The sequence below is a fragment of the Erythrolamprus reginae genome, chromosome Z (assembly GCF_031021105.1).
Source record: "Erythrolamprus reginae isolate rEryReg1 chromosome Z, rEryReg1.hap1, whole genome shotgun sequence".
Taxonomy (NCBI): domain Eukaryota; kingdom Metazoa; phylum Chordata; class Lepidosauria; order Squamata; family Dipsadidae; genus Erythrolamprus; species Erythrolamprus reginae.
The window spans coordinates 1352335-1379556 of record NC_091963.1 but is presented as its reverse complement, the minus strand read 5'-3'; the positions used below and the strand labels follow the sequence as shown (position 1 = coordinate 1379556).

Below are 27222 nucleotides of genomic sequence, written 5' to 3'. Positions count from 1 at the left end.
GAAGGTGATGCCCCACTCACTTTATTAATAGACTATTTTTTGTAAGTTGTCAGTGAAAACACAGAGGTTTTGACATTTTCATTTCGAATGCAAGACAGGATCGCAGAAAAAACGGAAGGCAAGAGAGATTAAAAAAATAACCTAATGAGAGAGAGAGACCCATTACATACACACACACACTCACACTAACTATGCTTTAAGAAATAGAAATTATTTAAAAAAAAATGCAAAATATGAAGGTGGAAAGGTTTCACATAATTATGTGCACAGACTTTTCACTGCGAGTGCACTGATTTCTGTTCACTTCTCTGACTGTATTTTAAATTTAAGAGTTCATTATTTAACTGTGCAACATGTGTAGGAAATATTTTCTCCCTGTTTTTTATAATAAAACTTTTAAAAAACAAATAAATGGGACAAATCATGTTAAAAATGGGGGGAAAAAAACCCCACCGAAATTGTGGATTCTTGATTCTTCCATTCAAAACCCTTTGTGTGGCTTTTATATATTTTTTCCTATAAATCTGATTAATTTTCTTTTTTTCCCTTTCCAGGTAGGAGTGAAGTTAGTGATTGGAAAACATGGAAGAATTAAAAACAGAAGGGAAAAAAAAGAGAGAGCATAATTGCACAAAAACAAACAAATTTCGGAAGCAACCCAAAATTCCTTCTGGTTGTGTACGACTAACGCTACACAAAAACTTCTTCTGGCCTTTGTTCTTTACCTTTTATAATGTGGGGGTTCCTTTTTTTGCTATTTTATTTTTAGACAAATGATAAATGCATTGCAATAAGGAGATATATATATATATGTATATATATTTTACACACATACGGGATATATATCTTTTTATATATAATATTAAAATAAGTTATAGGCATCTGGGTTCTCTGTTTCTCGCGGGACAGTCGGAGTTCGTCCTGTCCGAAGTGAGAACAAGTTGTGAGTCCCGGCTCCCCAAATGAGGCTGACAAAAAATCACAAAAAGAGATGTGGAATGAGAAGCAGGAGTTTTGGCTCAGCTCTGGGTTCAGTTTCACATTTTAAACCTCCAGCAGGGGGCGCCTGGGGAAGGTGTAAGATGCAGTTTGGGCCGCCTGAAGAGCACCCAAGGGGGAGATCGTCTCCTCGCAGGACGGAAGGTTCTTCAGAAGCAACCTTAGGGTAGGAAGGTTGTGGTTTGTTGTCGAGTGAGACGACAATGAGCGGACATTGCAAGAGAGCTGACATGCGGTTCTTAGCGGAGTGACATGCGGTGGGTACGTATAGGATGAAAGGCAACAGTTGTTAAATCCAGCTTAGCTAGCGGGGAAGATTTGACTCGTTTTATGGGTTGGAAGAACTTGGCCAGGACCTACGTTGGAGACACCCTGGTGGCATGGATCATGCTTCGACTTTCCATAAACCTTTTTGATTGTGAACTTTTAGGGGTTCACCAAACCCAACTTTTGTCATTGTTTAAATCTTGGAGGTCCCCCGTTTCACAACCGAGAACGAACCACCAAATTCTAGTTTCCAACGTGGTCTTTTGGGACGTCTCTAAAGGAGACTTTGCATCACCCTGGAAGATAAATGCACGAAGATGACCGCTTCTGGCAGACCACGGGTTCCCGATGGGCTGAAGGCTAAGTCACGGGGTAGACGTATCGGTAACCCAAAATCTTCACCAAAGGCCAGGAATGTTAAGTGTCAAGACACCGAAGTGTAAATGGGAAGCCTTGTATTTCATCCAAGAGCTTGACTTGGGTTTACAAGGCGCAATTTAATCGGTTGAAGATGGACCCAATCCAATCAAGCCCTTGGTTGAAGGCCAAAGGACGTTCTTCTTGAAGTTCTACCGTGACTTTGACAGACAGGGACCAGGCCACGAGATATGATATCAAGAAGAGTTGCATAACATAACAATAAAGCACGGTTGAGATCTAATCTCCGATTTTGTCCTCTTGGGTAAGGTTGTCCCATCAAGAGGTGGAATCTTCCACACATCTCCAGAGGTTCAACCCCCACCCCCCACAAAGACAGGAAACTTTCTCATCTCCCCCTGACGGCGTTCCAGAGGTCAATCAGTCTACCATTTTCCTCTTGGATGGCGGGATGAGGTGAGGCGGTAGCTCGCTGGGAAGCTCGTGGCCTTCTAGCTTTACCTTGATGAGGTGGTTGGCCAAGGCAAACTCTTCGTCGTCCAACATCCCGTCTTTGTCGATGTCGGAGAGTTTCCAGACCTTGCCTAACACGGTGTTCGGAAGCTTGGACCTTACCATTTCCTTCTTGGCGTTGGCCCCGGTTATCTTCCCATCAACGGGGGACAAGGTGTAGAAGATCTCATCGTACATGGGCTTGTCACGGGCCACTACCCAGGTGGCGTCGTCGATGCCTTCTCCAGCTCCTTCCCCATAGCCATGTCCGAAGGGGCCGTGGAGTGTCCCTTCGAAGGCACCGCCTTTCACCATCTGGGCCGGCCGCTGGGATTCTTCCTGGCGCACCATCACCATCAGCTGGGCGATGTCATGGGCCAACATGTCTTCCACCGCGTCCAACAGTTTGGTCTTCAGGGGTTGGAATTTGCTGAAGTCTTGACCCTGGAGCTGGTCCTGGGGAAGGACGTTAAGAGATGGGACACAGGCTGAGGAGGAGGATGGAGGTGGCAGAGGCGACAGAAAACCCTGGTTGAATGGGTTAGAGGGTCTCCTGCCTGAGCATGTCGGACCCCACTTTGGCCGCCAGACAATCTAGTTTGGATGCTACCTGGAACTCTGACAGAGCAGGGGGCTGGAATAGATGACCTCTACGTTTGTTCTTCTGTTATTTGGCAGAGGAGGAAGGAGGAGGTGGGTTTCCTGCCAAAAGGGGGGAAGGGGAGGTGGGCTGGAAGACCTCCAGGGCCCCTTCCAACACCGTGGTTGCAAGGAGGAGGAAGTAAGGAAGGGAAAGGGAAGACAGGAAGAAAGGCAGGGAGGAGGCAAGGCAAAGGAAGGAGAGAAGGAAAGAAGGAGGGGATACACAAAGATGCCATGAAAGGAAATGAAGTGGAGTTTTTAGTCGCATTGATTGGATTTCTGAGATGTATATACTGTTATGTGCTTTTGATATGTTGTGAGCCGCCCGAGTCCTCAGAGAGGGGTGGCATACAAATCCAATAAATGAATAAATAAACAAACAACATGGAAGGCAGAGGGAGGAAGGAGGGATGGAGAGAAGGAGGGATGGAGAGAAGGAGGGAAGGAGGGAAGGAAGGAAGGGAGGGAGGGAAAAGAGGGAGGGTGGAAGGTCACAAAGCAAAAGAAGGAAAGAAGGAAGAAAGGAAGGAAGGAAGGAAAGAGAAAGGAAGGGAGGGAAGAGGGAAGGAAGGAAGGGAGGAAAGAGAGAAAGGAAGGGAGGGAGGAGGGAAGGAAGGAGGGAAGGGGAAAGAGGGAGGGTGGAAGGTCACAAAGCAAAAGAAGGAAAGAAGGAAGAAAGGAAGGAAGGAAGGAAGGAAAGAGAAAGGAAGGGAGGGAAGAGGGAAGGAAGGAAGGGAGGAAAGAGGGAAGGAAGGGAGGAAAGAGAGAAAGGAAGGGAGGGAGGAGGGAAGGGGAAAGAGGGAGGGTGGAAGGTCACAAAGCAAAAGAAGGAAAGAAGGAAGGAAGGGAGGGAGGGAGGAAGGAAGGGGAAAGAGGGAGGGCGGAAGGACACAAGGCAAAGGAAGGAGAGAAGGAAGGAAGGAAGGAGAGAAGGAAAGAAAGGAGGGTGGGAGGGAGGGAAGGAAGGAAGGAGGACACAGCAGTGGAAGGAAGGAAAGAGAAAGAGGGAAGGAGGACACAAGGCAAAGGAATGAGGGAGGGAGGGAGAGAGAGAGGAACAAATGGGTGTAATTTGAGGGCCTGCAAACTGTCATAAATGTGGGCCGATTGCCAAGTGACCGACACAGGGCATTCTGTGCTCCTTTCTCCCCTCCCCCCCAAACCACTCACTTGCATTTTTTTTAAATTGGGGAAATCTCCTGGGGAGATCTGATGCTCTCGCTCGATCCGGCCGTAAATCTCGCCCAGGTTGTTGATTAACTCTTTCTTTTTGTTGTCTTTGCCAAAGACCGAGGGCATTTCCTTCTTCAGCAAGCTGATGATATAGGCCTGAACCTAGAGGGAAGAAATTAAAAAAAAAATAAATAATAATAATAATAATAATAATAATAATACAGGAGCAGCAGAAGGAGGAATAAAAGGAGAAAAGGGGAAATGAGAAAAAGTGGAGAATTGTATAAATAAATAAACCTCTATATCTCTATCTGTCTGTCTGTCTGTCTATCTCTCTCTCTCCATCCTTCTGTCTGTTGCTACACTGCTCAAAAAAATAAATGGGACACTTAAACAACTCAGTATAACTCCAAGTAAATCAAACTTCTGTGAAATCAAACTGTCCACTTGAGAAGCAACACGGACTGACAATCAATTTCACATGTTGTGGTGCACATTCAACTTGGTACAGAACAAAGTATTCAGTGAGAATATTTCATTCATTCAGATCTAGGATGGGTTCTTTGAGGGTTCCCTTTATTTTTTTGAGCAGAATATATCTATCTACAGATCTCTCCTCCATTCATCTCTCTTTATCTATTTCTCTATTTGTCTATTTGTCTGTCTGTCTGTCTGTCTGCCTACCTACCTGTCTATCTGTCCATCTGCTTGCCTGCCTGCCTTTCTGTCTAGCCACACCTATCTACCTATCTTAATCAATCAAACCAATCTATCTCTTTATAATTTCTCTCTCTCATCTGTATTATTTTTATTATTATTATTATTTTTACTTTTATTATTATTTATTAGATTTTTATGCTGCTCCTCTCAGAAGACTCCGAAGACTATTTCTCTCCCCCACCCCCATCTCTATTTATCCAAACATACCAGTACACCAGTGTTTCTCAAATAGTGGGGCAGACCCCCTGGGGTGGCTGCAGAAGCTATGCCATGGGGGGCATGTGACTCAGGGAACGTGCTTTTTTTGCTGCAGAGAGTAGGGGGTTTTTTTTGCACCAAACAATAGCGCACAGTACAGAGTAAGAGATATGAAACGCATATAACAAACCCTTAAGAGACACTGTGGGAAAATATTTAACAGGGGTGAAAAGAGAGGAGGAGAGAGACGGAGATCATGAGACAAACATTAAGTACAGTAATACCCCGGTTATTGCGTCCCCAACCATTGCGAACAGGGTAATTTGCGATTTTTGAACCCGGAAGTCAAAACACCATCTGCGTATGCGTGCCCTTTTTTTCTATGGGCACGCATGCGTAGATGGCGCCGGGCAGATCAGATGCTGGGCGGCTTCCCTGGGTCTTCCCCCTCTTGCTGGCGGGAGGGCGAAGCCCCCCCCCAGCACCCGCTCGCCCGCCCTTCGCCCTTCGCCCGGGAAGTTCGCCAGGAGTCAGCGGAGAACGGCGCGCCTGTTTTAAAACGATCGGAGCCGGCCTGGGGGGGCTTTCCAGCAACCCCCGAGCCCCCAACCCGGGCTTGGGGGTTGCTGGAAAGCCCCCCCAGGCTGGCTGCGACGTTTTAAAACACACGCGCCGCTTCGCAGCTGTCTCCTGAAGCCGAACGCTGTGAAGCGGCGCGGGTGTTTTAAAACGTCCCCGCCGACATGGGGGGCTCGCTAGCAACCCCCCAAACCCGGGTTGGGGGTTCGGGGGGGTGCTAGCGAGCCCCCCATGTCGGCGGGGACGTTTTAAAACACCCGCGCGCCTTCCCAACTGAGCCCTCAAGCCAAGCGCCAAAGGCGAACTTCTGCGCTTGGCTTGAGGGCTCAGTTGGGAAGGCGCGCGGGTGTTTTAAAACGTCCCCGCCGACATGGGGGGCTCGCTAGCACCCCCCCGAGCCCCCAACCCGGGTTAGGGGGGGTGCTAGCAAGCCCCCCATGTCGGCGGCGACGTTTTAAAACACCCGCGCCGCCCCCAATCTTCGGCTCCTCGCTACCGCTGCGGAAGTAAAAACACCATCTGCACATGCGCAGATGGTGTTTTTACTTCCGCAGCGCTACTTCGCGAAAACCCGCTCGTTGCGGGGGGTCCTGGAACGGAACCTTCGCAACGAGCGGGGGATCACTGTATCCCGAAAGCTTAAGATGAGGAAATATGATGAACTGTACGTAGGGCTTGGCTTCACTGGGACTACGGTGGGAGACAAGAAAAGACCGGTATGTTTACTGTGTCTAAAAATGTTGGCAGCGGACAGCATGAAGCCAAATAAATTAAGGCATCACTTAAACACAATACACCCCAATTACGCTGATAAGCCGCTTGAGGTTTTTCAGCGAAAACATGCTGAATATTGCAAACAATCGTCCCGGCGGAGAGTTGGGGGGACACGAAATGTTTACTTCTTCCTGGGGGAGGGGGGCGTAACAGAAACTAATTGAGAAACACTGCAGTGCACAAACCCTCCGAGCGATGTCCTCACCTTGGCCAGGCGGGCCCTTTTAATCAGGTCGTTCAGTTTCCGAAGCGCTGCGTTCCGGGGGAGGCTCTGGATGTCACGGAAGAGGTCCTGTTCCTCCGCTTCGAAGAGTTTGCGGTTGTCTGGGATCAGCAGCGGGTGAGACCAGAAGGACCCGATGTAAACCCGGATGACTTCGGGCGTGTTGACGATCTTCCCCAGCGACCACATCAGGGCCCCGTACACCCTCATGAGCTGCTGGGTCTCAATCTGGTCGGCCTTGTTGAGGACTACCCTCATCTTATCCTCGTGGTTCTTCAGGGCTTTGATGACCTGTGAAAACTCGTCGGAGATGTCGAGCTTGTGGGCGTCGAAGAGGAGAATGATGCGGTCTACTCGCTCAGCAAACCACTCCAAGACGGCAGCAAAATCGTAGCCTGTCGGGGGAGGGGGTGGGGAGGGAGCTTTTAGTTGAGCGTCAAAGAACCAGGCGGTGGAGAGTTCTAGTCCTGCCTTAAGACAACAAAGCCAATTGGGCTACTTTGGGCCAATTGGAGGAGGAGGTGGTGAGTTCTAGTCCCGCCTTAGACATGAAAGACAGCTGGGTGATTTTGGGCTAGCCCACCCCGCAGGGTTGTAGTTATTGTGAGGAAAATTGGAGGAGGAAAGAGCATGAGGTATATTTGCCTTGATTTATTACCAAAAAATACAATGAAGTCCGGATATTAAAAGGGAATTAAATAAAGTAATAAAATTGGGACGTATTCTACTTCATAAAGTGAGAATTTGCATCGGAAGTCTTTTTCTTTTTAAAATGTAAGTTTTTAAATATATCCATCCTAAGATAAAATACAGAAAATAGTATAAGGGCAGACTAGATGGACCATGAGGTTTTCTGCCGTCAGACTTCTATGTTTCTATGTTTCTGTAGCATTATCGTTTTTAAGAATGTAAGTCACTCCAAGCTCCCCTATAGGTAAGATGGGAGGCCAGGAGTTTTCATAAAAATCAAATTAAAAAAATCAAATTAAATTAAAAATAAAATAATGCAATAAATTATATAAATTAAATATAATGAAGCAATTAAATAAAAAGTTAAATCAATCTGAAGTAAAAAAAAGTATATTAAATTACGCAATTAAATAAAATTACATACCATAAAACTATGTAAATTAAAATAACTAATAAATTAAAACAATTAATAATTAAAATAAATAATTAAAATACATTAAATTAAATAATGATTAAACTAATCAAAGAGTAAAGCAAAGCAAAAAATTCAATAAATTAAGTTGAATAATTAAATTGCATCATTACATTAAATTTAAAAAACTAAATTAAAAATTATATTTAATTAAATGAAATTACACAGTTAAGTTACATTACACAATTAAATTAAAATAAATAATTAAATAAAATGAAGTAATTAAATAAAATTAACTAAATGAAATGAAATAATTAAGCAAAATGAAAAAAAAAAAACCCCGTATTTTTCAAACTAAAAGCCGCACTGGACCATTCGCTTTAGAGCAGGGTTTCCCAACCTTGGCAACTTGAAGCTATCTGGACTTCAACTCCCAGAATTCCCCAGCCAGCATCCGCTGGCTGGGGAATTCTGGGAATTGAAGTCCAGATAGTTTCAAGTTGCCAAGGTTGGGAAACACTGCTTTAGAGGAAATCAGCCCCTCTCTCCCAGCGTCCATCCAGTATTCATTTGGTTAGCGTCCTTGCAGCAAACAGCCTGGTCAGCTCCAGCACCTTATTGCAGCTCTAGCATGTGGGTCATCAGGGCTCCGCTCCATTGCACCCACCAACGGTCAACTGAGCTGAGCTGTTGCTGGCAGAAGGAACACTGGAGCCTTTAATAATAATTTAATAATAATAATTTATTAAATTTGTATCCTGCCCCTCTCCGAAGACTCGGGGTGGCATATAAATGCCACCAAACAGCTGATTGGTGTTTGCTGCCAAACAGCTGATTGGTGATTGGAGTTGCCTCCTGGAATACCGCTGATCAGCTGTTCTAGGTGGCTGGCATTACCACCACCCATTAGACACCGCTGTGGCCCGTTCGCTGCCACCATAGCCTGTTTACTGCCGCTGCAGCCCATTCACCATGACCCGTTTGCCAGTGAATATAGGCAATAGGCAGCAATATCCTGTTTCCCCCCAAATAAGACCCCCCCTGGATTATAAACCCAATCCATCTTTTGAGTGCATGGCAATAAGGCCAAATGCTTGTTTCAGGGTTCCAAAAAAATATAAGACAGGGTCTTAATTTCGGGGAAAGATGGTAGGCAGCAGCTGTGATGATTCCCGCCCGCTTAGAACAGCTGATTGGCGCCACACTAAACCCCCCCCCCCCCCGGAATGCAATATTCACTCTACAAGATGCACAGATATTTTCATCCACTTCTTTGGGGTGTGTGTGTGTGAATCTTATAGTCTGAAAAATACAGTAAATTAAATTTTAAAAAAATGAAATCAATGAAATTGAATTAACTGAAGTGAAATGAAATTAACTGAAAGCTCTCAAGAGTGGACTGCCCTCTGTCCGAAATGGTCTACTCGTGCTGGGGGGGATTAGACTAGATGGCCTTCCAACGCCCCTTCCCACTCTTGTTCCGGTGTTACTGTTCAATTCAATTAAAGGTTTACCAGCAATCCTATTCTGAAGACCTTGGAGCTCTTATTTCATCTGGACCCACTGTCAGCATGAGTCACCTCCTTAACTGAATTACGTAGGTCACCAAATTCCGGAATATCTGATCAACGCTAGGCTATCTATTATTTAATAAACCCACAGTGAAGCTTTTGTAAGACACACAACACGGCCTGACACAATTTAGGTTTTAGAACGATCAGTGGGGGAAATTTGCTGACAGAGAATTACGCCAAAGGCAACAACAACAACAACAACAATCACTTTTATTCATTAAATATGAAACTCAGTCAACTGAACATTTTAAAAAGCGTCACAAATATCATTATTACTATTACTATTGCTTCTATTATTATTGCTATTACTATTGTTATCTCTTTTATTCATTAAACATGGGACTTAGTCAACAGAACTTTTAAAAAAGTGTCACAAATATTATTATTATTATTATTACTATTACTATTGTTATCTCTTTTATTCATTAAACATGAAACTTAGTCAACTGAACATTTAAGTGTCACAAACACTATTGACTGGTGCTAACGGCTGGTATGGATTGTTGCCAGCGTCCTAGCAATGAACAAAGTACTGTATCTTCCTAAAATGTATGATGCTCGGAGTAGTGCAATTTATTACTATTATTACAATTATTATCATTATTATTATTATCATCATTATCATCATCACACAAAACATTAATATACAGCAAATGAGATTAATATGCTGGATATTGTAGTATTATTATTCCTATTATCATTACTATTATTATTATTATTACTATCATCATCATTATTACTACTACTATATTATTGTTATTATTATTAATTATTAATTATTATTATTATTATTATTTTCATGAAAACCAGTAATATACAACAAATGAGATTAATGTGCAGGATTTTGTGTTGTTGTTGTTATTATTATTATTACTATTATTATTGCTATTATTACTATCATTATTATTATCATTATTATTATTATTATTATTATTATTATTATTATTATTATTATTATTATTATACATTCTTCCCAGTCCCAATGAAGAGAAAGAGAAGCTCATTTGCCGAATGATATATTGGCATACAAATCTAATAAATACAAATACAAATATATTCCAAAGGTACCAACGAGAAGGAACTCACACCCGCCGATTGGAAGAGGCAGGCCATCCTTGACTTTGGGGCCAAATTCACTTAACAAACGTCTGCCTTAACGACAGAAATGGGCTCCATTTCGGTCATAAATTGAGGACTGCCTGCACTGCCAATATTCACCATGGGGATTTACTTCCCTTAACAACCATGTCAACTGCAGGGAATCACTTAATAACGGTGGCAAGAAAATTTGGGACTCTGTCATGGCCCTGAAGTCAAGGACTACCTGTAGAACAGCTACCTGCTGACGAACAAAACCAGTGAAAAAGAAATGGCCAGAAAAATCAGATTTAGCACAATTGGAGGACATCACAAAATGACCTGGCCACGCCCATCCTGCCATGCTCCCCTCGGCAGCTCTCAGATGCCTACGTCCATCTGTTGATGCTCAGATGGCCACGCCCATCCACGCCCACTCAGCCATAGCCACCTGAGGTCACTCAGATGGACACACCCACCCGGTGACACTCGGACACCCATGCCCACTGAGTCACACCAATCCAGGGGCACTCAGGTGACCACACCAATCCATAGCAGATGGCTGCAGCCACTCAGGCCACCTAGTGGTGGAACACTCAGATGTTCACTCAGCCACACCCATGGATGGCCACGCCCACCAGCCAGCACTCAGACGGCCACATCCATCCCGCCCTGCCCAACTGGCAGCACTCGGATGGTCATGCCCACTCAGTCACACCCACCTGGAGACACGGATGGCCACGCCCACTCAATTGGCCACACCCACCCGGCAGCACTCAAGATGATCACGCCCATCCAGTCACGCCCACCTGGCATCACAGATGGCCACGCCCACTCAATTGGCCACACCCACCCGGCAGCACTCAGATGTCCCTGCCCACTCTGCCACACCCACTTGATGATACGGATGGCCATGCCCAGTCAGTTGGCCACACCCACCCGGCAGCACTCAAGTTGACTACGCCCATCCATTCACGACCAAATCGCGGCACTTGTATGGCCACGCCCACACAGCCACACCCACCAGTGAGCCCGTCACAGACCTGATTAAAAAAAAAAAAAAAAAAAAAAGGAAACAGCAGACCTGATTTGGGGATGGTGTGTGTGTGTTTAACTCTGCTTTTCCAAAACTATTGTGGGAATGATGACAAACCACGGGCTCATTTGCACACCCTGCCCAAGCTGAGATTCGACAAGGGGACAGGGTTACACAACTTCACAGATTTGCACCCGTGCCCAGCTGGACTAGTTGACCTCCAGGGTCCCTCCCTATTCTCCCTTCCGATTAACTTATCCTAGTTAAAAAGCCAGACGGAAAATGATAATCACCTCGGCTAATCCTTTGTTTCTCTCCGGAGAGGATTCCGGGGGTGTCAATCACACTAATGCTATCCAGGACCGCATTGGGCAACTGGGCACACACAAATCTGAGAGGGGAAAAAAGGGGAAAGGGGGGAAAAAAACCTTGAATTATTGGGGAGAGAAAAAGAATGTAGCTCATATCTACTGCAGGAATGGATCCTTCCCCATAACGTTTTTGGCACGATTCTTAGGAACTCCGAATTGAGGGAAGGACTCCAACTCCCATAATCCCCCAGACGGCATCTTTAAAGAGGGGAGGAAAGACTCCAACTCCCAGAATTCAACTCTTGTCCGTTTGGAGAAGGGCAGCCTATACATCTAATAAACTAACTAACTAACTAACTAACTAACTAACTAACTAACTAACTAACTAACTAACTAACTAACTAAACCAACTAACTAAACTAACTAAACTAACTAAACCAATTAAACCAACTAAACTAACTAACTAAACTAACTAACCAACTAACTAAACTAACTAGCTAATTCATTCCTTCACTCACTCCATGCTCCCTGGGGAAATTTGTGATGTCCCAAGAATGTCCACAACACCCTGGCTAATAAATCCTGGGAGTTAAAGGCAGTTGTGAGGGCTCCTCGTCTGCCTCTGGTAATGTCAGATTCGGAGGTGGAGGATCCAGGCCCCCCTTGGTACCCTGGGCCAGTGGGGTTGCCAGCTGATGCAGAGAGTGAGAGTGAGGGAGACATAGACCTGGGTGAACCTGAAGGACCACCAGAGGTGGCAGAGATGCCAAGGACAGTAGAGGAGGAGGAAGGCCAGGAGCCTTTGCTACAGGGGGTGGACAGAAAAATGGAAACACCTTGCAGCCCTTCCGTGGAATCCAGATTTGTGAAGCTCCCTTTGAACGGTTTTTGTGGAAACTGGGTTCTCTACGTGTCTATTGAGCTTTGAAGTGATTTTAGGAGCTGCGGTCTTGCGATCCGCTCTAACCATTCGCTTTAAAGTCCAACGGTCTCTCTCAGACAACTCAGGCCAGACCTGTGCTTGGCTGAGGACGTTTTCCCTTCTCTTTCAAAAGCAGCCATGACTTTTGAGACATGAGCTCTTGAAACGCCAAACATTCGGGCACTTTCTGTGACACGAGCGCCTGCCATTCGAGCAACAACAATTTGGCCTCTTTGAAAGTCTGAGAGCTCTGCCATTTCTAGAAGGTTATAACCCATTTCCTTAAATTTCTGTAAAAAACAAAGTTAGTTTAAAAAAACATATCAAATAACAGAATTTAAAAACATTAAAATATGTCAAGTTTTGATTGATTTGAACATGTTCAAACATTATGATGCCAAACTGTCACGTGTTTCCATTTTTTTGTCCACACCCTGTAGATGCCCACTTCAGAAGACTAAGAAAAATACAAGAATACTTGTATGGGAAAAGGAAGTAGTCTGTGGTTTGTCAACTCTAGGGAATTATTGACCACTTGCTATAGGTATTTAAGGGTAGCTGATGGGAAATTCAGGGTTGAGTTTCCACGTTTTGTAATGGAGTCAGATGCTGTTTGAGGTTTCAGCCAAGTTACGCCAGCCAACTGTTATTTCCCTGCTAAAAATCCTTGGTGTAAAAGTGCCCTGCTTGCAGAGATGCTGTAAAAATAAGCCCCTGAAATTGGAGTCTCCTTATCTCATGAAGGAATTCCAAATAACTTTTATCTCAAGCAGGAGCCTAGCTGTTGGACCAGTGTTCCCTCTAATTTTTTTTGGGGGGGGTGGGTGGAAAAGTATAGTGTCTGAGCGGCACTCCCTTCGGGACTGGGCGGCACAGAAATAATAAATAAATAAATAAATAAACAAACAAACAAATAAAAAACCCACCCTGTTTTGCCTGAGAGAATTTCAAAATAAAATACTGTCCTGTGTGTCTATAACAGTGAGCTCATAATAGGGCAATTCCATCAATATCAAAATGCCACTTAAATAGTTGAGCTAGTTTCAAACTAGATTTTGATTTTCTTTCTCTCTTCCTTACTCCCATTCTTTTTCTTTCTCTTTTCCTTCCTCTCTTTTTTCTATCTGTTTCTCTCTCTTCCTCTCTCTCTCCTTCCCTCTCACTCTTTCCCTCTCGGCTTCTGGGCAGGTTTGGAAAACTCTGAGTTGATGATGATTTTTAAGTGAGCGATTGCTCACTGCTCAGCTTAGAGGGAACTATGCGTTGGACTCTTATCTTTAAATTACTCTCACCAAAAAGCTGCCGAGAAGAACTCACCTGCATTTCTATCCTGCTCAAAAAAAAAATAAAGGGAACCCTCAAATAATACATCCTAGATTGGAATGAATGAAATATTCTCATTGAATATTTCATTTGCACAACTATTCCATTTGCACAACAGCATGAGAAATTGATTGTCGATCAGTGTTGCTTCCTAAGTGGAGATGTTTGATTTCACAAAAGTTTCATTTACTTGGACTTATATTCTGTTGTTTAATGTCCCCTTTATTTTTTTGAGCAGTGTATATAAAAAGATTGATTTGAAATATCAGTGTGTGATTTCCGCCTTTGTTTTCTATCTGCTTAGGCCCGGGATAGAACAAAGCCCACCCCTCCCTCCTAAAGCAAAAAAGAGATGGAGAAGGAGAGTATGAAAGAGAAGAAGAGTATGAAAGAGAAGGAGGGAATGAAAGAGAAAGAGAGGGGGAGGGAAGCAGAGAGACAGGAAGAGAAAGTGAAAATTACAAAATCAGGTCATGAAGGTGTCCATTCTTACTTCAGCCGTTAAGTGAGCAGTCATTAAGTGAGGACCACTTGCGGTGAAAAGTAATATTTCTGAAGTGATTGACAGGTAAGGAAAACCAGGCTACGCTGCCGAAGAACCGACAGTGACCAGGTCCACCTTACCCAGGCCTCTTAAAAAACCCAGTTCCTCCCAGTCAAACCAGTTCAGAATGCCGCACCAGACTGACCTGTTCAAGAAAGCGTTGCCGAAGGCGTTGAGTTTCCTGAAGGGCTTCCTGGGGTCCACCACCAGCGCATTGCCAGGGATGATCCCTTCCACGTCGCCCTGCATCACCGCAATGAAGGAGTCCGTTGTGGGCTCGGGTCCGATCCGCATCCCAGGGAAATCCTGCTCCAGTAGGTACCTAAGAACCAGATTTCAAGCACAGAAGCCATCATTGGCACCTGAAACCAGACATCAAGCACACAAGCTATGATTGGCATCCAAAATCAGACATCAAACACACAAGCCTGGATTGGTACCTGAAAGCAGACAAGCCATGGTTGGTACCACAAACCAGACACCAAGCACACACACCATGACTGGTAGCACAAAGCGGACAAGCCATCATTGGTAGCTGAAACTAGACAAACTAAGAATTGGTACCTGAAATCAGGCATCAAACAGACAAGCCACCATTGCTTTGAGAAAGCAGACATCAAGCACAGAAATCATCACTGTTACCAAAAACCAGGTATGAAGCAGACACAACATAGTTAGTATCAGAAACCAGCCACTGGTATCTGAAACCAGACATCAATTACACAAGCCATGATTGGTGGCAGAAGCCAGCAATGTATTTATTTATTGGATTTCTATGGTGCCCCTCTCCGAAGTCTCGGGGCAACTTACAACATATAAAAAACATCAAATAAATGTTAAGCAAGGTCATAAAATGGAACAATACTCCCTTAACAAATGTTTCACTTAATGATGTAAATTTTGGGCTCGGTCATAACTCGAGGACAACCTGAAGTGAAGAAGCAGCTAAAATTTATTTAACTGTGCCACTCAATCACACCCCTGGCAGGGATTCACTCAACAACGGTGGTGAGTGAGGGGATCCAAAAGGGCCCCCAACTTGCTTAACGACCCTCTCGCACAGCGACGGAAACCGTCGTAAGTTGAGGACGACCCCTATTATCAGAGTCGAATTGGCAACGTGGACTGTGGTTTGTATTGCAGCCAAAGGAGGATGGTGGAAGACGACTTTGGGAGACCGAGTGGATCTGACTCAGCAGACCAACAAACCAAGTTTAAGGGGAGTGAGAACGAGAAGCCAGTTTTGATTGAAGAGAGACTTTTCATCTAAATTGGATTTTCCCAGTGAAGAGAAGAGCTCAAGGCACAGCTGGATGGGCCTTTCCAGCTGTGCTTTGCTGGCCTTGGAAAAACAGGCCAGCTCTGTTTCTCAGAGGCTGGAACAGGGTTTGTTCATCTTGGCAGCTGAAAGACTTCAACTCCCAGAATTCCCCAGGCAACATGCTGAGATTGACAATTTTCCTTGTCTCAGATTAACTCAATTTTTCTCTCCATTGTGTTCCCGAAGCAACTTTAATCCACTCACCCCCACAAATTTATATACTGGGGAAATCACAAACCAGTTGGGCCTCCCTGCAGCCACTCACGACCCTCATCCTTATCCAGCACAGAACTTTTAATGAAAAGCTATAGTGAAACTTAGTTTGTTTGAATTCCTACATTAATCATCCGAAGGGTGATTGTATAATGGACAAAGACGACAAGGAACTCCGGATGGAAAAAAACACACACCCCACACAAAGCTAAGCTCTTTTATGAATTACCACTAATTTGATTAATCATTAACCATGGTTAAAGCGTAGTTTGTACCTGGACAAAGGAAGGTTATCAAGATTCAAGGGGCAACGATGAACCTAGTTCAAAGATCACAAGGATTATAAAAGAATAAAGGCAATGAAATTATCTGCTATTAATGATAAGGTTGGTTTGTCGTGGAAAAACACCAGGTTGGTGCTGTCACACAGAATCTAGGATGCACAACTGTAGTCCTCGCTTTACGACCGTTTGTTTAGTGATGGCTCAACATTACAACGGGGCTGAAAAAAAGCTACTATGGGTCATTTTTCACACTTACGACCGTTTGAAGCCGTAATAGCTCCCGTGATCAAAATTCAGATGCTTGGCAACTGACCCATGTTTGTGACGATCATACAATGTGGGGCCGCGTGATCTAAAATTGTGACCTTCTGACGAGCACGTGGCCAACAGAGCAACTGCAGCGATCCACTTAGTAACAGGGGCAGGAAAGGTCCCCAAGTGGGCCTGAACTGACTTCACGACCGTCTCGCTTAATGACGGAAATGTCAGGGTTCACTGAAGTCGTAAAACAAGGACTATCACATTGTGATTGAAGACATGGGAGTTTCAATTTGAAGGGCATTCATGGAGTGATTCCGTCCAGTCGGCCTTACCCACTTCAAGTGACATGCAGGCAGTCCTCAAAGTTACGACCGTTAACCCAATAAAGTCGCAATAGGAATGGCCGTTCACAACATTCCCATGAACATCTGATACACAATTTACATTTGTGCTGAAAACCAGGAAACTTATTTCCAGTTCTTGGCAAACACCCCGCCCCCATCCAACAATGGATTCGCTTAATGACTATTGATTGATTGATTGACTGATAGAATGAATGATTGATTGGATTTGTACGCTGCCCCTCTGCAGAGACTCGGGGTGGCTCGCAACACATCAAAAACCACATATCATATACATATCTAAAAAATCCAATTGATATAACTAAAAAACTTTAAGTTATATTACTGAATATAAGTAATATAACTTATATTTTTATATGTTATATTAACTTATAAGATTTAAAATCATTCATTACCATGCACTCAGCGAAACATACTAATACACTTGCCGGCGAGGGGGCTAAGGTCTAAATGGCCCCAAGCCCGGCGGAATAAATAGAATAGAATAGAATAGAATAGAATTTTTATTGGCCAAGTGTGATTGGACACACAAGGAATTTGTCTTTAATAATAATAATAATAATAATAATAATAATAATAATAATAATAATAATTTATTACATTTGTATGCCACCCCTCTCCGAAGACTCTTTAAGCTTTTACAGAAGGCAAGGAGGGTGGGGGCAGTGTGAATTTCCAGGGGGAACTGGTTCCAGAGAGCCGGGCCCCCACAGAGAAGGCTCTTCCCCTAGGCCTTGCCATTAACTGTTGCAAAAATAAAAAAAGGATAACAAAATTGGAACAGAAACATGACCAGAATTGTCGGGTCACGAGCAGTGTTCCCTCTAATTTTTTGGGGGGGTGGGCGGAAAAGTATAGTGTCTGAGCGGCAGTCCCTTCGGGACTGGGTGGCACAGAAATAATAAATAAACAAATAAACATATAAACAAACAATCAATCAATCAATAAATAAATAAATAAAAAACTCACCCTGTTTTGCCTGAGAGAATTTCAAAATAAAATCCTGTACTGTGTGTCTATAACAGTGAGCTCACAATAGGGCAACTCTATCAATATCAAAATGCCACTTAAATAGTTGAGCTAGTTTCAAACTAGATTTTGATTTTCTTTCTCTCTTCCTTACTCCCATTCTTTTTCTTTCTCTTTTCCTTCTCTCTTTTTTCTATCTGTTTCTCTCTCTTCCTCTCTTCCTCTCTCTCTCCTTCCCTCTCACTCTTTCCCTCTCGGCTTCTGGGCAGGTTTGGAAAACTCTGAGTTGATGATGATTTTTAAGTGAGCGATTGCTCACTGCTCAGCTTAGAGCGAACTATGGTCACGAGTCTTTGGAGAGGGGCGGCATACAAATCTAATAAATTATTATTATTATTATTATTATTACTATTATTATTACTATTATTATTATTATTATTATTATTATTAATGAGGATTATTGCTCATTATGGAGCCCTGAGGATGCGGTGGTCAGAGTGCAGCACTTGCTGGCTACCTCTGCTGATCACCAGCTGCCAAGCAGTTCAAATCTCAGCAGCGGCTCAAGGCCGAGACTCAGCCTTCCCTCCTTCCGAGGTGGGTAAAATGAGGACGCAGATGGTTGGGGGCAATAGGCTGATTCTGTAAACCGCTTAGAGAGGCTGTAAAGGCAAAAAGATGCAAAAAAGGGCAACAAGAATGATGAAGGAAATGGAGCCCCTCCCTTATGAAACCAGGTTGCAACGCCTCGGTCTCTTCACCCTTGAAAGGCGGCGTTGAAGGGGGGACTTGATCAAAGGGTATAAAATCATGCATGGGATAGAAAAGGTGGATAGAGAAAATATTTTCTCTATCACACAATGCTAAGATGAGGGGACACTCCCTAAAGTTCATAGGTCAGAAAGTGAGGACAAATCAAGGGAGATATTTCTTCACCCAGAGGGTCCTTGGTTGATGGAATTCCCTTCCAGAAGAGGTAATGACAGGTGTCAGCCTGGATAGCTTCAAGGCAGGATTAGACAGATTCATGGATGCCAAGTGTATCCATGGTGGTTATTGAAACGGATGTCCATGTGCTGCCTCTCTGTTGGTTGAGGCAGGCAGGGTTCCCTTGAGTACCATTTGTTTGGGGTCAGGGGAAAAGGAGGGTCTTGCCTTCTCTTTCTGCTCAAGACCCCATGGACATTTGAGGGGCCACTGTGGGACACAGAATTCTGGACTCGATGGGCTTTGGCCTGATTCAGCAGGGCTCCTCTGATGTTCTTAAGCGGTATATAAATCTAAATGTTATTGCTATTGAATCATGTTGCGGGCACAGTTCATTACAATTGTAACTCCCGGACTCCCTGTTTAATTTCCACCCAACGTGTAATGGACACAAGAGGTGTGTTTTAAAGTAAGAACTCCCCCCAGAAAATTAAAAATAAAATGATTAAAAAAACCCAAACCAAATAAATAAAAACAAAGAAATAAAAGTAAAAGAAAACAAAAAAATCAAGAAAAATAATAAATAAAAACAAAACAAGAAAATAAAATAAAACAGTAAAACAAAACAAAACAAAGTGAAATAAAATAAAACCAAACAATAAAATAATGAAATAGAAAGGGAACAGAATGAAAAAAAAGAAGAAGAAAGGAATGGAATAGGAATAAAATATAAAAGAGAAATTAGAAGAGAATAGAGAATAAAAGGAATAGAGAACAGAGTACGTAATATAGAATAGAATAGAATAGAATTCTTTATTGGCCAAGTGTGATTGGACACACCAGGAATTTGTCTTTGGTACAGATGCTCTCAGTGTACATAAAAGAAAAAGATACATTGGTCAAGAATCATGAGGTACAGCACTTAATGATTGTCCTAGGGGTCAAATAAGCAATGAAGAAACAATCAATATTAATATGAAATAGAATAGGATATAGCGTACAGAATAGAATAAGGAATGGAATGGATTAACAGAGTTGGAAGGGACCTTGGAGGTCTTCTACACCCTATACCAGTGATGGCAAACTTTTTTTTCCTCGGGTGCTGAAAGAGTGTGAGTGCCCACATCCATAATTCAATGCGTGGAGAGGGCAAAAATAGCCCCCCCCCCGGAGGCTCTCTGGAGGCCAAAAACACCCTGTTTCCCAACTTCTGATGGGCCCAAGAGGCTCGTGCTTCGCCCTCCCCAGGCTTCAAAGGCTTCTCTGGAGCCAAGGGAGGGTAAAACACCCTCCCCCATCCTCCTGGAGGCTCTCTGTGAGCCAAAAACGGCCTCCCAGAGCCCCTGTGTGAGCCAAAAATCAGCTGGCCGGCACACACATGTATGTTGGAGCCGAGCTAGGGCAATGGCCCGCGTGCCAGCAGATAGGGCTCGACATACCACCCATGCCATAGGTTTGCCATCACTGCCCTATACAATTTGAAACATCTAGGTTTTTTTTTTAAAGGACAATTGGAGCATTCACAATTTCTGCAGGCATTTAAGGTAAGAATATGGAAGTTAAATTCAAATCGTCTCAACTTCAGTAATGGCTTCTGAGATTGGATGAAGGCTTGCTTTTTCATATTATTCTGGCTGCGTGTTTTTTAAAAAAAATTCCTGCATGGATCAATTTTTAATTTTTATTTAATTTTTTTCAACCTTCCTGGGAGGGCATATTTTTTGTGTGAAAGGTCAACATTTTTGGAGGGACGTGGGGAAGAGAAAGAGGAATCAGCAATTACCAGGCCAAGAGTAAGAAATGCCAGGGGAGAGAAAGCAGAGCAAACAATTAATTTGGGGGGGCTTTGTTTTTCCCTATGAGGGGCTAACAGGAAGAAAGGCCTGAGTTTGAGCGATTGTGAAGTTGTGGGGTTGTGAGACACCTGCAAAAAAAGCCAACAAGCTCACAGGGTACGCAGCCCCTCACAGTCCTTCCTTCTTTCCATTTCCTACTATTTTTCCTCCTCTCCATAAACCCCACTCCCTTCTTGCACTGATGATGTTCCCTAGTTGGCTCATGAAACGTCTCCAAGAAAAACACCAAGCTCAGAGAGCATCAATAAGAAATAAATTGCATTTATGGCCCAAATGCTCGAAACACTCCAATTCTCCTGTTTTATTGATTCTGTTTATTATGAGCATTTCTCCCCTATAACAGGCACAGGAATACTGGGAGTTGTAGTCCATCCCTCTTTGGACTCAGGTGAGAGTTACCAACTGAGGGCTGAGCATTACTCCATAACCCAATCAGTCTATTCTCCCCATTCATCCCAAGTGGGGGGGGGATCATGGGAGTTGTAGTCCACCCCTCTTAAAGGCTATTTCCCCCCTTTTGAGAAAGGCTGGGCAGGGGCCATCAATCAAAGATTGAGCATTATTGTCTTACACACACAGACAGACAGACACCACAAGAAGGCTTTTGGCCTCCATCGATCCCAGTTGGGGGGGATGATGGGAGTTGTAGTCTCTCTACCCCCATCTTAATAGTATCCAAATTTGAGAACGAACCATTGAAGGTGGAGTCTTACTTCGTAACTCAAAAAGGCCATTTTACCCATCCATCCCATGGGGAGGATGATGGGAACTGTAGTCCACTTCTCTTAAAGAAAGGGAGCCCTTTTGAGAAGCCTTCAATGACAGCTATCAAAGGAGGGCTGAGACTCTGACTCCCAGCCCCATCACAAGTGTCTTGTGCCAATCAATCCCAGCTGGGGAGAATCATGGGAGTTGTAGTCTGCTCCTCTGAAAAGGGCCCAGCTTTGAGAAACATCGGGTGGGAGTTACCCATTGAGAGCCAAGTGTTATTCCATCTTTATTCCCTGTTTCTCTAATTCTTGAGTAGATTTCAGTTCCCCCTCATTTATTAAAATATCTTTATATTGTGCAATATTTCCCCAATTAAATCTACTCAGGTACATTAGCGCTTCTATTATTGATAACCAGTATGGTATTTTCAAGTAATATTTTTCTTTTATATTTTTTTCTTTAAGTTGTTGAGGAGGCAGCATTAAGCTAGTTAATATACTTAGGAAAACATAAGAAATAAGTATAGATATGGACATTGGGAGGAAACAAAGGAGCTTAAGAGAAGCACCAATAATTACATTAATTGAGATACCTGTCTGTTAACTTTAAGGCGGATTGTGAATATAGACACTCAGAGAAAGTTTAAGAGGGAGATAAGGAAGTAGAGAAGGATTGGAAGAAGGGGAGCAGAGGGAAGTAAGAAAGTGGGAGAGGAGAAAGAAGGTAGAGGGGAGATAGGAGGAGAGTGTTATTATGGCATAAAGGGGAAAACAGGCAGATAATTAAAAGTATAAAAGATGCAAATTAAAACATGGGTTTCTTTTTAAAAAAAATAGAAAAGTATAATGTGTATTTTGTTAAGAATTAAGGTATAAATATGAATAAATTGTGGAGAAAAACAATTAAAATTATTTTACAAAAAAAGAAAGTCAAGTGTTATTTTCCAGTCCAACAAGACTATACCCACCATCCAGCTCAGCTGGGGATCATGGGACATATAGTACACCCCTCTTAAAGCCCCCACCCAGAAACACTACTAGACAAGGGCCATCAATTGAAGGTCCATTACTCCCTAGCCAACAAGGCTATTCCGCTCATTGATCCCAGCGGGTTTGTGTATGTGATAGGATTTGTAGTCCCTTCAATCTTTTAAAAGGGGCCGAATTTGAGCTTTAACCATGGAGATCGCCCAACTACTCTAAAGCCAACAAGGTTATTCCACCCATCACTCGCAGCTGGGGGGATGATGGGAGTTGTAGTCCCCCCATCTTTTAAAAGAGGCTCAATTTGAGTTCTAACCAAGGAGGATCTCCCAATTACTCCCCAGCCAACAAAGCTATTCCACCCATCGGTCCCAGTGGAGAGGGATGATGGGAGTTGTAGTCCCCTATCTTTTAAAAGGGGCCGAATTTGAACTCTGAACAGGGAGGATCGCTCAACTACTTCAAAGCCAACAAGGCTATTCCACCCATCGGTCCCAGTTGGGTGGGGGGTGATGGAAGTTGTAGTCCCCCTCTGTCAAATCTGGCGAGTTCCTCCTCCTCCCCACCAAAAAGGGGGGGCGCCCCCTACCGGATGAAGGTGGTCTTGCCGGTGGAGTACTGCCCCACCAGCAGTACCATGGGCTTGTTGTCGAAGTCGGCGTCCTCCAGGGCGGGCGAGTGGAACTCATGGAACTTGTAGTGCTCCTCCAGAGGCAGCAGCTTGGCCTTGTAGAGCTTCTTCAGCCCTTCGCTCACCGTCTGGAAGACCTCCGGGTCCTTCCGACGGCGGTCGTCGCCGCCCAGCCAGCTGAACATCGCCGCGGCGAGAAGGAGACACACAGAGAGAAGAGTCAGCCGGGCGGCGGCGGCGGCAGTTTAAAAGCCAGCCCTGCGAGAGACCGGCCCCGGAAGCGGAAGGGGACGACACAACGAATTTCTGCTCTGAAAGGAGCACGCTGAGCTAGGAGGAGGGTCTCTCTTATGGACGGCCTTCCGGTTAGGACGGAGACTCTATGGCAACGGGCCAGTTTTCCCGGTCGCTCTATGGCAAGGGGCCTTCCAGTTAGTAAAGCACAGCGCCCTAGGAGGACATTCTGTTGCAAGGGGGGCGGTTTGTCGGTCGGCTAAACAATTGAATGGGGCTTTCGACTAGGTAGAAGCAAAAGAACGCCACGCTTTAGAGGAGACTCTATTACGAGGTGGTGGTGGCTTGGATGCCGCGCTAGGAGGAATCTCTATGGTGAGGTCGACTGTTCCGCTCCAGCTCAAGCCGTGTCTCCACCATCACTAAGGACTTCCGGTTAGGTAGAGAAAAGGCATGCGCTCTAGGCGGAGCCTCTATGGTGGTGTCTGACCTTCTGACCCAGCCCCATAGTTGAATGGGAATTTTCTCGCCGTTTTTCGGTCTCGGCTTCCCCCTGGTGGCCGAGTGGAGTGCGCAGTCGCGGCGTATGCGCAGAGTGACCTCGCGTGGTGGGTCTTCCGCAGAGTTGGCTACTTTAGTGCGCACTTTTGGGGGTGGGGGAAGGAGAGAGGGAGGGCGAGAGATATTTGTTCGCCACGGCGCATGCGCAGAGCATCCTCGTGAGGCTGGTCCTCCGCAGAGCCGTCTACTTAAGTGCCTGAGCGGAGTCCTAGGTTGACATTGATTTGGCCGCCATGTCGCAGCAGCAACCTCGCGCCGCTCCGGCCGCCGCCGCCGGCTCCAGCCCGGGACTGATTGGCTTCCTCCGCCACCAAGTCAAGCATCGGCCCAGCGTGAGTGGCTCGCCGGGACCCCCGCACCAAGGGTTATATGCATGCCTGGACTCCAGCTCCCATAATCCCCGGCCGGTGTAGCCCACCTTCGGGGGTCGTTTATATATCATTGGACTCCAGGCTCCATCATCCCCGCCCGGTGCTTGCCCACTCTTGGGTCATTTGCATGCCTGGACTCCAGCTCCCATAATCCCCCGACGGGGTTCCTGGACTCTAGCCCCCACTGCCCCCGGCACCTGATCAAAACCCAGACTGTCTTTATGACAGGCCGTGTCGCCTGATCCCCTTTTGCCAGCTTCTTGACCAGCAACAGTCAATGGGGTAGACGGATTCGCTTAACGACGGTGGCAAGAGGTCAGAAAACGGGGCAAAGCTCCCTTCAGAACTCCCTTAAATAAACTTTGGGGCTCAAGGTGTTAAGGCGAGGACGGGCCATATTTTTTATCTTTTGCCTCGCTTTTTTTGTTTGTTTTGTTTGCTTGTATGATTTTTTATGCCGCCCTTCCCCTTAGACTCAGGCAAATCACTAAAGCGCCGTAAATCCGAGGACTTCCTGTATTGCTCCTAATTTTTAATCCTAACACTTACTTTTTTTCCTGGTAGCTTATTCCTCTTTTCTTAATTATGGGGACTGCAGTGGCCGGTGCTGGACTGTATTTGATGCGTCTGGCTTTGTTCTGCCCTGAAGTCAGGTATGTCTCCATCACACACAGATTAAACATGGTTTATTCTACAAACCACAGTTGTTGGGGTTGGAAGAAATTCCCTGGAGCTGAATTTGTCATTTGCAGCTGACTATCCCCCCCCCCCCCCCTTTTGTAAACAGGAAAACAACACTGGGAGTAAAAGGACCAGCCATGCTTTCTTTATGAACACTTAAATTTAACACAGGCACCCCTCGGGATGTAACAGCAGTTCATTTAGTGACCATTTTGAAGTAGCATTTGTAAAAAGTGGCTTATGACCATGTTTCATGCTGCCTGGACTTCAACTCCCAGAATTCCCAAAGTGTCCTGGGGAAGGTGGGTCTAGGGAATGTCATCAATGCTAGAAGGGAGGAGGAGGAAGGACTGTGGGGTCCTTGGGTACTCTGAGCTAGGCGGTTTTCTTGAAGTCTTTTGACCGAATTAAAGAATGTCATCAGTTCTACAAGGAGTGTGGGCTTTGCTCTCTCTTTATATACAATCCTTTCTAGCACTGATGATGTTTGCTAGTTGGGTCATTAAATGTCTTGAAGAAAACCATCCAGCTCAAAGAGCATCCAAGGACCCTAAAGTCCTCTCCCTTCCCTTCCTTCTCCTCCTCTAGCGCAATGATGTTACCTAGTTATTAAATGACCCTCCCCCTCCACTTTTTAATATCCCAAACCAGCCATTGCGGCATTAAAACAGGTCTTGGGTAGTTTTGAAAGGCCTGTTGTAACATAGAACTAAGCAACCGGTCGTTAAGCGAGGACTGCCTTCATAATGTCCTGATTATTTTCTCTCCCTTTGTCCTAGTTGGGATAAGAAGAATAACCCGGAGCCATGGAACAACCTCGATCCCACTCACCGTTACAAGGTGGAGTATTATTTGAAATTTAGTCAAATAAAATTATGCTCAGTATATGTTCTGTCTGGGTTCCCCCAGACCTCAACACCAACTGGAAAAAACAGCCAGACACTCTGGTAAAAGCCAAAAGTATTTTATAACTGGAAAAAATAAGCACAGAGGAAAACCTGTTCTTCCCAACAGACAGGATATAATACGGTACAGCAGGGTCCTGATGTCCAGACAATACAGCAAGCTTCTTGCTGGCACCCCCCCCCCCCCAAGGTTTCAATAGTCAAAGGCACAAACCAGGATTCCAAGACACCAAAGTTCACAGTCAGGTCCCACGACTCTCAAAGATAAAACTCCACAAGCCAGGAAGGGTGGGTCTGCCTTTTAGCCTTTCCCAAGAGCACCACACCCAAACCCAGCTGCTGCCACTTTAATGCTGAAAGTATTTAGCCAATTGACTCCGTCTCTGATTAGCTCTTCGTTGTCGCAGATCAATTATGGCTTGTGCACTTTCCTCTAAGGAATCCAGGCTGCTTGCTGAGGAGAGCTCCCCCTGGTGGGACTCTGGCTGTCCTCCCTCTTCTTCAGCCTGGGATTCCTCCTCGTCTGTCTGCACCTCCTGTTCCTCAGCCTCTCCCTCTGAGCTGGAAACCGACAGAAGGTCAGCCGTTCCCGGAGGGGCCTCAGACGGAACCACAACAGTATATGACAGGCTTTGCCAGGGCATTCAAAGCAGGGGGCTGGTCTAGATGACCTCCACAATACCTTCCAACTCTGCGAGTCCATTATTCTGTTATTTTAAGGGGCTGTCTCCCTCAAAAGTGTTTTATTTTGAATTTTACCAAGGGTTTACATCATAAAGGATATGGATTAAAGGGCTAGATTTAAATTAGCTTAAGGATTCAGCCAGGGTAACAAAAATGAAAAGACGATAATAGCGGATTAAATTCTAAGCTTTACAACCTTCGTTATAGGTGTTACCTCGCTCAAGGAGTAAATGCCCTCTAAGGTCCTTTCCAACTCAGCTATTCTCTTTTATTCTGTTTATTTAAGGTGGGACTAGAACTCCCTGTCTCCTGGTGATTGGCCCAAAGTCACCCAGCTGGCTTTCCTGCCTAAGACAGGACTAGAACTCTCTCCTGGTGACTGGGAAATTTTTCACCCTGTTGCAAAGTTCTGTCCATCTACATATTAGGGTTTGCGGATCGACTTACAGCAGGATTAAAAAGTGCTGTGCAAATCAATAGTAAGGCCACTTAACAAAGTTGCAGTCATCCATATTGTGGTTTAAAATTGGACTCCAAGGAAGTACAAAATAATTAAGTGTTTTTATTTTAAATTTATATTTTTTGCATTTGATTTGAAGTTTTTCCCCTCTTTTTTTGGAAAAGCTGCCACTTTCCTCTTCATTATTCTCTTTTTCTTTTTTTCCAGTTCATTGCTGTCAATATGGATTATAGCAAGTTGCAAAAGGACCGTCCTGACTTCTAAAACAAGGTGGTTTTTTGCGACCGCCCTCGCAGAGGCCGTCCCAACAAAGGTCTTCCTGAAGCTGACCGCACAACTCTGTACACCTGTCACAATCCAGGAAATGAGATTTTTGTGTAGATCGCCTTGAAAAATAATTCATGTGATTCAACAATTCAATAATGTTATAATTTTAATGCATGCTTAAAATTAATAAACCACTTGAAAATTTAA

The 27222-nt window shown here is 44.6% G+C and overlaps 2 protein-coding genes across 2 annotated transcripts; one reads left to right on the top strand and one right to left on the bottom strand.

Annotated features, from left to right (window-relative positions):
• Positions 1-23225, bottom strand: LOC139154835 (EH domain-containing protein 3). The gene is made up of 6 exons (XM_070729844.1): positions 22811-23225; positions 14480-14656; positions 11528-11625; positions 6428-6840; positions 3949-4113; positions 1-2592 (listed from the first exon to the last, which is right to left on the bottom strand). The coding sequence occupies exons 1-6, from the start codon at positions 23035-23037 to the stop codon at positions 2065-2067; spliced, it is 1608 nt and encodes a 535-aa protein (XP_070585945.1). The 5' UTR covers positions 23038-23225; the 3' UTR covers positions 1-2064.
• On the top strand, positions 23129-27222 carry LOC139154836 (cytochrome c oxidase subunit NDUFA4-like). Its single transcript, XM_070729845.1, has 4 exons — positions 23129-23979; positions 24583-24671; positions 25479-25539; positions 26956-27222. The coding sequence occupies exons 1-4, from the start codon at positions 23881-23883 to the stop codon at positions 27010-27012; spliced, it is 306 nt and encodes a 101-aa protein (XP_070585946.1). The 5' UTR covers positions 23129-23880; the 3' UTR covers positions 27013-27222.

What these genes read in the sequence shown, in the direction of transcription:
- LOC139154836 (XM_070729845.1), top strand. Translation starts at nt 23,881, where the DNA reads ATGTCGCAGCAGCAACCTCGCGCCGCTCCGGCCGCCGCCGCCGGCTCC. An exon ending in AAGTCAAGCATCGGCCCAGC is followed by an intron (nt 23,980 to 24,582) that starts GTGAGTGGCTCG and finishes TTTTCCTGGTAG; the next exon opens with CTTATTCCTCTTTTCTTAAT. An exon ending in ATCCCACTCACCGTTACAAG is followed by an intron (nt 25,540 to 26,955) that starts GTGGAGTATTAT and finishes CTTTTTTTCCAG; the next exon opens with TTCATTGCTGTCAATATGGA.
- LOC139154835 (XM_070729844.1), bottom strand. Translation starts at nt 23,037, where the DNA reads ATGTTCAGCTGGCTGGGCGGCGACGACCGCCGTCGGAAGGACCCGGAG. An exon ending in GGCAACGCTTTCTTGAACAG is followed by an intron (nt 11,626 to 14,479) that starts GTCAGTCTGGTG and finishes TTCCCCTCTCAG; the next exon opens with ATTTGTGTGTGCCCAGTTGC. An exon ending in AAAGGGCCCGCCTGGCCAAG is followed by an intron (nt 4,114 to 6,427) that starts GTGAGGACATCG and finishes TCTTCCCTCTAG; the next exon opens with GTTCAGGCCTATATCATCAG.